The 10,875-nt window shown below is 48.5% G+C and overlaps 1 protein-coding gene across 3 annotated transcripts in view; it reads right to left on the bottom strand.

Annotated features, from left to right (window-relative positions):
- Nucleotides 1-1,027: 1,027 nt before the first annotated feature.
- The window catches only part of PRICKLE2 (prickle planar cell polarity protein 2), a 157,916-nt gene continuing 148,068 nt past the window's right edge, over nt 1,028-10,875 (bottom strand). For all 3 annotated transcript variants that reach the window (XM_036331660.1, XM_036331661.1, XM_036331662.1), the window contains one exon: nt 1,028-6,998. In XM_036331660.1, coding sequence (XP_036187553.1) covers nt 6,124-6,998 — 875 coding nt within the window. In that variant the 3' untranslated portion in view covers nt 1,028-6,123. The remainder of the gene's footprint in view (nt 6,999-10,875) is intronic.

Here is a 10,875-nt window from a genome sequence, read left to right as displayed (position 1 = left end):
TTGTAGCCATTCTGGCAGGTGTGAGGTGCTACCTCATTGATGTTTCTAGCTCTCTCTCCCTCTCCATTCCTCTCTCTGAAATCAATAAAAACATATTTAAAAATTAAGACAACATAAAATTTTATCATTTTAATGTACAGGTCAATAGTGTTAAGTACATTCACATTGTTGTGCACTCAATTTTCATAATTTTTATCTTGAAAAAAAATTCTATACCCATTACACAATTCCCCATTCGGCTCTCCCCCCAGCCCTGGACAACCACCATTCAACCTCTCCTATGAATTTGGCTATTCTAGGTGCCTCATATAAACGAAATTACACAGTATTTGTCTCTTTGTGACTGGCTTAATTCATGTATCTTTAGGTCCTCAAGGTTCATCCATTGTATGTATATATCACATTTTATTTATCTATCCATCCACTGATGGCTATTAAGTTTGCTTCCATTTTTTTAGCTAATTGTGAATAACGCTGATATGAACATGGGTGTACAAGTATCTTTTTGAGGCCGTGCTTTCAATTATTTGAATATATATCCAGAGGTAGACTTGCTGGATCATATAGCAATTCTATTTACAGATGTTGAGGAACGCCGTGTTTTCTATAGAGGCTGTGCCACTTTATATTCCCACCCAAAGTGTGCGAGGGTTCCCATTTTGTTCACATCCTCGCCCACACTTGTTATTTTCTAGCTGCTGTCTCTTTAACTAGTCATCATCCTAATTGGTGTGACGTATGGAGACGCTTTGGTTCTCACAACTCAGGGGGAGGGGGCTCCTGGCATCTGCGGGTGGCGGTCAGAGACGTTATTAAACATCCCACAAAGCACAGGACAGTCCTCTGCCACAGAGAGCTGCCCCCAAAGTCGAAAAGGCTGAGGAGGACACATTCTGATGTACACAGTCAGCTCATCTTTCATAGTGAATCTCACCCGGACATGTGCCGTTTCTCCCTTTTCTGTTGAGATGCTCAAAGGCAAAGTGTTTCAAAAATCTGGAAAGCGAGGGAGAAATGGCAACATTTCTTTTATTCAAATTTTATTGGAAGTTTACAAATGTATTACAGACATCAGTAAAACAGCATATCCATTGTACAGGATCTCAAGCAAAGTGTTCACCACAGTCTCTGGCAGAGCCTGCACCAAAGGCCTTCCTAACAACAGCGCGACGCTCACGCACAGCACACGGGCCTGCCTCGCCTCCTCAGGCCCCCGGGGCTTCGTCTATACTTGGAATTAAAGCAGGAGATGGGCAAAGCGATCCTGTGCGGGAAAGAATGTTTTAGGAGAGGGAAGATGCCCAAGTCCTAATTTGCTAAGGAAAATGGAGGACTTGTAGGCCACAGAGTGTGAAGTCAGGGCCCAGAAATAGAACCAAAATGTTTTATGGGAAAATATGGAAATCATCAGAAACAGACCTTACTGGTGAGTAACTCTGTCCGAAAAATTTATTAAAGCTTGGTCAGTGACTTTTGAACATCAATGGCCAAATACCCAGTAGGGTGAAGGGATGTCTCAGAAAACTCTCAGGATAGGCAATTTTTTTTTCCTTTCTTATGGGTTCATCATATCAGAATCACAGAAATGTTTTCCCGACACTATGGGAGCTTCTCCCTCCTTTGTATTCCCTTTGAGGAAAGCTAGTTTTGTCAGCAGGAAGTCAGCCTATAAAACAGTATAGCTCCCAACAGTGAGTCATGTTTTATGAGTCTTGTGTTGACTGGGCTACTCTTATGAGAAAATGGAAAAAGAATCAAATCCTTTCTTGATCCTGACCATGGTGACTGCTTCCAAGTGGTCGGACAATCAAGTGTTCCTATCTGCCAGGTCCCAGAGGGACCAACCACTGGGGACAAGGCAAAACTCCCTTCATTTCCACTTCTCTAGTGCTTAGCGAGGTATATATACCTCCAAAGGGGGCATGGGACTGCCTTCCAAATTGGCAGACGCGGCCTGGCTGAGCTACACCTGGAATGCTCCGCTTCTGTAAGGCGCCCGGCTGCATGTGGGTGGGAAGACCTGCTGTCCAGGGCCCACGTCAAAGCCCTGAAGGTGCTAAACAGTTGCTAACAGCAACTCTTCTGGCCTGAAATATTCAGATAGCTGGTGCCATCTCCTACTTCCCTTTTTATAGATTCTCCTTCTTAGGTGTTAGCATCTGGTTTCTGTTAGAAACACACAAAGAGCACTTCTCCTTGGAAGTTAAATATTTGTGTTATCTCTCGTTAGAAGGTGGGTTAGATGAAGGCAAGGATGAACTCTTATCTGACCTCTGCAGGAGGACCAACGGGGGCTGACTATGATGCTTGTCCAAGAACACGAGAAGGGAAAAGAAAGCCAGAGAGATTTGTCTTCATTTCGCCTAAAGAAGTCAGCTCCTGTTAGCATCCACAATCTGAGGGCATGGGAATTGGACTCTCACAATTATTTATGAATGATGTCTCCTAAGTGGCTGTTTTTGCCTAATGATAAAGAAGCCCAGAGTAGAAAGACAGGAGTCAGTTCATAAATAAGTTTTGTTATCAGACAAATAAGATCAATTCTGACCAACTGGTTCTGGCTGTCTGGAGTGTCATGGATTTTTGAGGCTGTATCCATGTTCTCTAGAAAGTACACAGTGCGCATTGGTTATAGCTGCCCAGGTGGCAGAGTATATGCTATGTATATGCCATCACTGCCCCACCTGAACTCCACCATGGCTAGTGGGACCCCAGAAGCAGGAAGCTGCTGCAGGAGAAGGAAGAGGAATCTTGATGCAGGGCAAGAGCTTCCTAACAAAAGGAGGATGAGAAAGAGCAGCCTCAGGTCCCGCAGTCGATGTACAAAACTGCTCGGCCACTGAGCTGGCTGCGGTGGAAAGGGAGGACTAGAGAACACAAGATGAATATGGAGAGAAGCTGTGGAACTGACAGCACTGGGGATTCTCCATTTGTGAACATGTGCCAAACCAAGAAGCACAGTTCTGGTTTCCCTCAGCTCACCACCTTCACCCTTGGTGGAGATCCCAGAACTATATGCCAGAAGGAGGGGTACCTGAATGCCACGCTCAACGCCACCAGCCTGCTAAGAAGCCTGTCCACAGTATCACGGGTGGTGCATTGGCAGGGCCATCCAGGACACTGTCAGTGACTTCCACTTGGGAGGGAGCCAGTTGTGATGCTGCCGAATTGACCAGCAAGCAGGACATGAACTGTACCCTAATGCTGCCATGTTAACGTAAAGACAAGAAGAGGACTAATATGGGGAGAGGTAGGAAAACAAACAAACAAAACCCTAAGGCATGAGAGCAGAGGGGAAACTGGGAAAAGATTACTTTGATAGAAACAGTCTATTCAAGATGAAATGATCTAAAGAGGTGAGCGTAGGCCTCACTCACAGGGAAACTTGACCAAGAAGAGATAGGAGTTATGATGGAGGAATCAGCTAAGAACCCTAAGCTCTTGCCTCAGAAAAGAATGCACTGAATTTTGGGGAGTGGGATTCTGGGATGTTGCATGTAAGTTGTCACCAACAGGTGGAACTCCCAGGACGACGACACCCTGCTCTCTCTGGGCCTTCACCATCATGGCGGGGATGTAGCCATCCTCCTCGGCATTCGCTGTAAGGCGCCCGCTGCATGTGCGTGGGAAGACCTCTGCCAGCTGGAACCGATGGAGGGGACCTCGCCTGCCGACAGTCTGACCCTGAGGCTTCTATCTATTACACATCAAGCTCTGAGCAGTTCTGCTGCCGGGTGCTCTCTGGGCAACTAGATGGCAAATAGCTCATTCCTTCAATTCCTCTGGTCACTAGTTATGTGTCAGTTCCTAGGCCACCTTCTTTCTGCTGAAGGGGTTAAGCCTCATCTGGGAAATGCAAGAGGTGCTCTGAGGAGGATGGAGGTAGAAGGCAACGTTTTCCAGGAGAATTTCCTTCCCTGGGTCCCGGGCCACAGAGGACAGACTTTGTGTCCAGCTTTCTGCTAGGTTAAGTCATCTCCTTTTTCCCCTTTTCCCAAAACGCCTTTTTATTCTCATCAACCAAGGAACTCGAAAATCCCAATTGGACTTGCCCAATTTCTACCAGAAACCTGCCACTTTAGTCATGTGATGTTGCACATTATTTCTTAAAATCAGTTTGCCAAGCAGTTTACAGACTTACTATACAAACGTAATAGAGTAATTCTCCGAGGCTCGGATACTGAAGGAAGCATTTAGATATGAAGATAGCATGCGGAAAACAGCCACAACCAACACTTGTATTGCTTTTTAAAAAAATCAGTGACAATGACGAATGTCATATTAATACCTGAAAAGCAAATTATTTTAATACATCCTGAATGGAGCGCCATTTCGACATCCCGTACAGCCTTCCTCTCCCCAGGCCCATGTGGCATGGGGTCTGAAAGCCGTGTTTCACATCCTCTCCATGAAAAATACTAGAAAATATTAACTACTGTATTGAAAAGAGACCACCTCACCTCACCATGGCAGAGAGCCACTGAGATATACCGTGTAGCACATGGACAGAACGTCTCACTAAAGTGGGTCCTGCGACGGGTTAGTTCAACCGCCACAATCCATTAAGGGGAGGAGGAGAATGGGGGGGAAAGCAAGCGCTTCATGTTTAACTGAAGCAAGGTAGGGAGTTTTATTGTACTATAAACAATACAACCGTGAAATGTCTTCTTGAAGCAAATTCACTTCTGAGCCCATTTTCAGTCTGACCAAGGGTCCCCTAAGTTCACAATGGAGATCCTCCTTTCAACAACATCTGCTTTTCAAGGCCTTTACACTGATGCCTCCTGAGCAGCTCAACCTTCCTGGGTGACCCAGAGACTCTGGATAGGGAGGGCGTTAAACGGAATGACTTCCTCAAGCACTGGGGGCTCATCAAGCTGGTCGTCACCGCTCCTCTACTTCATTTCCAGAAGTTCTTCTTCGCCTTGGGCTTCCTTCCTATTCTCCGTCAGCTCTACCACCCTTGCCCCGCTTTCTGTTTTCAAATCACCTCATTCCTTCTCCACGCATGACGTACAACCTAGGACCCACCGCCTCTCCCAGAGCCCCGTCGGAACCCGTCTGCCCCTATGTTCTAAGGCCCAAGTTCATTTGCACTGAGGACAACCGGTTGTCAGGCTAAGGCAGCTGTTCCATCTGCCTTGGCAAAGGAAAGCGGGTAATACAGTCCAGGAAACATGAGCACCGGAAAATAACGCCACATTCAAAACAACATCATGCTGACGTCACACAACGGCACCACTCACAGTCACTGTGTTTTCCCCAAGAAAGAGATCAATCGTGAGCAGCTTCAAGCTTCCCGGCAGGGACGGCGCTTCTCGCGGAACTTGACTGACACGGATTGGTTTCTCTGATGGGCAAAGGTTATGTTCGCTATTAAATAAACGACTACCACTTCGTAGAGAATACATCCTACTGAGGGTGGGAGTGGACTTAAGGACGGCTCCTGAAGATGGACTAGAGCGTAAAAGGCTTTGGATAGAATCATTGTTATTTTTTCGCCACAAAAAGCCAAATTGAATAAACGCCTTTGAAAAAAGTCTCACTGACATGTAACAAATTTGTATAGAAAAAAGAAAAAGGGGGTGGTCCTGGCCACTCGGAATACTACACAAAGACGATGCGGATGGCATGCGGGTTGCGCCGAGTCCTACCATATAGAAATTCCTTTGATATTACAAAATACAAAAATATTTTATCAGAACTCTCATTTACATTGCATTTACAATGGACATGTAAATAACTTAGTCTTGGGTCCTGGCTAATAAACAAATTACTTACTGGAAAAGGGGTCCTAAAAGGAAGAGAACCAGAGAGGATACAAGCGGGCAAGGAAGCAATTTGCCATCTGATGAGTGGCAACTGCACACGCCGAGGTGCCCAACCCCGGCCGCCACGCCATCTAGAGCGTTTCCAAAGTGAAATGTGCAAATCATAGTCAACATGCCGAGAACTGGGGCTACCAGCCGAGCCAACCTGTAACCTCGCCTTCCTCCACCAGAGCACGCCCCATCTCCTCCCCCAGGAACCACCCCCAAAAGCGCTTTCAAAGAAAAAACAGTGCAAGTTTTTGAATTTACATTCTCAGCTCCCATCTTCCCCGACCCCCTGACCCCGACCGGGTTAAGAAATGATACAGTTCTTGCTCTTCTGTCTTTTCCTGCTGTGCAGCTGCCCCCGGCCGCCCAGCGTGGACGACTTGGGGAGGCCGTAGGAGCTGTACTTGTGCAGAAGCTCGTCGCTCGTGACGTAGCGCAGGCGGGCGGGCTGGGGGATGGGCTCCCCCAGGAAGTAGCCCTCATTGTCAGACTCGGAGGAGGAGGAGCAGGTGGAGCACCAGTCGTACTCGGCGAAGTAGGGTCCCCAGCGCTCCCCAAAGGCGTTCTGCAAGGCCAGGTCCGACACCGTCCGGGGGCACTGGCCGTACAGGTCCCGGCGGGAGCCCGGGCCCAGGCTCTCCTGGAAGCTGCGCTGGCGCAGGAACTGGTCGTAGTCCTCGCGGGCCCGGAGCGGCGGCCGCTCCTTCAGGCGGGACACGGCCTCGCGCTCGCTGGCCAGGTGCAGGGCGTTGTCGGAGCGCGAGCGGCGCGACCGCCGCGACCGGTGCGGGCGGAAGTGGCGCGGGTCGTCGCGGGACGCGCTCCGCCTCCGCGTGCGCTCGCTCATGGGCTGGATCCGCGCGCCGTCCGGCCCCGGCAGCTGGCTGCCCGCCACGCCGGGCTCGAAGTCGAAGCTCTGATGCATCCGGCCCCGGGCGGGCCGGTCCCGGTAGCCGAGCGGGGCGCCGAGCTGGTGCAGGCCGCCCTCCATGTCCTGGTACTGCTGCGCCGACAGCAGGCTGCGCACCGACTCGGCGCTGCGGAACTGCACGGACGAGTTGAGCGTGCCCATGGTGCTCAGCTTCTCCGACACGTTCATGCCCGAGTCCTTGCTGAGGTCGGGCATGGAGAACCGCGACAGGTGCTCCTGGCGCTTGGCGCCGCCGTCCGCGGAGAGGCCTGCGGGGAGAGGACAGGGCCCTGGAGGTTAATACGGGCGGGAAAGGGGCCACGGTGGCTGGGGGGCATCTGAGTGCTCATCACCCAGGGTCGCTGCGTGTGGCCGTGCAGAGGACACCTCTGTGCCGGGAAAGGGCGCAGGACTCTCTCCACCCGCCGAGAGCAAGGCCCGCCTAGGGGCCCCGGCTGAGGTGCATCCGCAGACACGCTTGACCGGTTTGATTTCCTGCAGAGGCTCATCAAAGCTACCAGGAGCCCCTTGGGCATCTGGTGTGCGCTGCTGCTCCGTTTAGAATTTCACTCTCCACAGCGCTCCCAGGGCCTCTGAGAGCCCAGTGGTCAGACAGCCACCGAGGGACGGTATTTTGGCCCAGGAACCTTTAGAGGCGGGCCATGCCCACGCACTTCCTGGCAAAAACCGAGCCTGGACTCTAGTCCCATGATGCTGGCCAGCTCAGTCCCCTGCCAGCTTCCAGCAGTTCCCTCATCTGCCTGATGTCCCTCACATGTCTTGAACGCCTCCCTGGGTGTAGACAGAGGGACATGCACTTCCCCAGGCTGTTTGGTAAATGAGTGATCCAGGTTCTAAAGGGGTCCCCCTCAGCCTGAAGGTGTGAGTGGGACTCGGGGACAGTCCTTCCCCCGGGAGGCACTTTTAAAACAAAGCAGTGACCCTCAAGCTCTCTAACAGCAGGGGCTCCTAGCAGTGGACCTGCATCCCCTAAGTGCTGTCGCTGGTATTACTGACATAAAAACCATTTTGAAGGTCATGGGAGATTCCTGACTCAGTCACTTCCATTCTGCCCATCATAAAGCAGCAATCTAAAGAGAAACTTAAGAATGGACCAGGTGGCAAAATCCCATCATATCTCACTCATTATCTATCTATCAATCTATCTATCTATCTATTGACTTCAGAGAGGGAGAGATAGAAACATCAATGCTGAGAGGGAATCATTGATTGGCTGCCTCCTGCACGCTCCCTACTGGGGATTAAGCCCACAACCTGGGCATGTGCCCTGACCAGGAATCGAACCGTGACCTCCTGGTTCATAGGTTGATGCTAAACCATTGAGCCACGCTGGCTGGGCTCATTATCTATCTATTGAAAGGATCAGCTCAGCAATTATGCCTTTTCTGGTCACAGATAACATGTCTTTGGATTGCTAAGGCCCATTATGACCCTACCATGATTACTCCTCCTCATTTACTGGGGCCAACAACTTGCTTCTGCTCCCTGATAAATGAATATTATGAGCACTTTGAAAAACTGCTTATCAGTATCTACTAAAGCTACACACACACACACACACACACACATTGTGAAAAGGCTGCTTTGAATGTGTGCTTTTTTATGGACTTACTCATTTCTGTTGGGTATATGAGATTCTATGACTTTCCATCACCACTTCTGATTACGTACCCAACAGAAACCCATTCATGGGTCCAAAAAAATGCACAAGGGTATTCAGAGAAGCTTTCTTTAGAAGAGCCCAGAACAAGAAACTACTCAATCTTTCATTAGCAGGAAAAGGATAAATAAATTGTGGTACTTTCTAGCCTTCCCACTAAAAGGGGCTAGAACTCTGGAGAAATGGCCAATTCTAGGGCAGGAGAAGGGAAGGGAAGAGATGAGTCTGGAACATCATGTTATGCCAAACAGTAAGGAAGTGTTAGAGATAAAAAGGGATGGGAGTTTGTCAGAAGGACACAGGGCCAACTTCAAGGGTTCCCACTAGCCAAAGCTGAGCAACTTGAGCATTGTAACACTGAAATCAGTAATGACTTAGAAACCACTGAACAAACAGGAACGCATGAGTCCACACTGACAACAGGTAAAAGCATCAATGAAGGAAAGGGGGAAGGAGTGGGCTCTTGTATACAGAACGCTCCGAGGGAGTGCAGACAGGAGTGCTGGGTTTGTAACCATCCCCTGTAAAGGCTGGTTCATGCAACAGAAAGTATGCTACGTTTCGGGGGTGAATTTGATGGGGGTGGCAGATTATTTCCGTGTTAGTAAGTGTCTCTCCCCCCACCCCCCATATTGCTTATTACCTGTAAGGGGAACTTTAGTAACTATGCAGTGGGGATCAAACTTAACATCACTGACGAGGTGCAACTGGACTTCATGTGCCTCTGAATAGGATGTTCTAAGAGGGACACACTATGACTTACGCAGTGTTCCAGTCAAGAATACATATCCTGGATGAATTCAGAAGTACGATTAGACAAACATCCAAAGGAGGAATGTTCTATTAAGAAGAAAATAGATTGTATTCTTTACAAAATTCAGCATCAGAAAGACTAAGAAAGGTTTTCTAGGCCGAAGGATACTAAGGAACCATGGCAGACACTGCTTGAGCCTGGACTGGAAACTGTTCTGCAGCAAAGATATATGCTATAAAGGATGACTGCTGATCAACTGACAAAAACTGGGACACGGGCAATGATAAGTGTATTGTGGTACACTAATTGTGGTTAGTGGATAGTTATGATAGTGTTGGAGACGATCCTTATTGTTGGGAAATACACATGGAAGTCACAGTGGCAAATGGCCAAGGTGAATGCAACTTGCTCTCAAACAGTCCAAAAATAAATTGCGTGTGGGCAAGAGAGAGAAAATGATGTTTAAAATGGGGCAAAATATTAACAATAGGTGACTCTAGGTAAAGAACACACTGTGTCTATTATTTGTTCAATTTCTGCAACTTTTCACTAAGTTCAAAATTATCTATGTATATATATAAAAGCCAAGCAACCTGAACAACCAGAATGACCCGTCACTCTGCTGCACACTGCGGCCAGCCAACCGGCCCTATTGGGAGCAGGGACAGCTGGCCAACCTCCCACAGCCCCTTCCCCCGGCTGGCCCAGTCCCGATTGGGGCAGGTGGTCGGACCCTACCTGTGCACGAATTCGTGCTTCGGGCCTCTAGTTTACAAATAAAACGTTTCTTTAAAATTGCGGTATATTTATGTGACACAGTGGTTTTCAATTCCAGGGGAAATTACGGGGCTTGGGAGGTGCTACTTGCCCCTAGTGGGTAGACGCTAGAGAAATGCTGCTAAATACACTGCACAGGGCAGTCCCCACAAGAAAGAATTATCCAGCTCACAATGTCAGTAATGCCACAGCTGAGAAACCATGACACGAGGGGATACTGCACATCAATAGAATGAATGACTACACCCAAATATTGATGAATCCCACAGGAATTGAGACAAAAAAAAGAGAACACAGTGTATGATTCCATTTATATGAAGTTCAAGAACAGGCTAAGGCTATCTATGGTGACAGAGGTCAGAATAGTGGGCGGGGGAAATAAGGGGAACCCCAAGGGCACTGAAAATGTTCTGTATTTAGATCTGGGTGGTGGTTATAAAAGGACAGGCATATGTAAAATTTTTTGAGGTGTAATTTCAACACTTGTTCGCTTTACCTTATGTAAGTTATACTTAAAGCAATGCTCTCATTAAAGAGCCACATTTAAATGTCGGATATGTCTGTTAAGAAAGTATTATGGCCCGCCGAAACCGGTTTGGCTTGGTGGATAGAGCGTCGGCCTGCGGACTGAAGGGTCCCAGGTTCAATTCCGGTCAAGGGCATGTACCTGGGTTGCGGGCACGTCCCCAGTGGGAGATGTGCAGGAGGCAGCTTATCGATGTTTCTCTCTCATCGATGTTTCTAACTCTCTGTCTCTCTCCCTTCCTCTCTGTAAAAAATCAATAAAATACATTAAAAAAAATCTAAAAAAAAAAAAAAAAAAGAAAGAAAGTATTATGGCCCAGCCAGTGTGGCTCAGAGGTTGAGTGTCAACCCAGGAACCAGGAGGTCACGGTTCCATTCCTGGTTAGAGCACATGCCCGGGTTGCAGGCT

This window comes from Myotis myotis, unplaced genomic scaffold (assembly GCF_014108235.1).
Source record: "Myotis myotis isolate mMyoMyo1 unplaced genomic scaffold, mMyoMyo1.p scaffold_m19_p_13, whole genome shotgun sequence".
Lineage (NCBI taxonomy): Eukaryota > Metazoa > Chordata > Mammalia > Chiroptera > Vespertilionidae > Myotis > Myotis myotis.
Note: the sequence above shows the minus strand (reverse complement) of the source record. Positions and strands in the feature narration are given on the sequence as shown.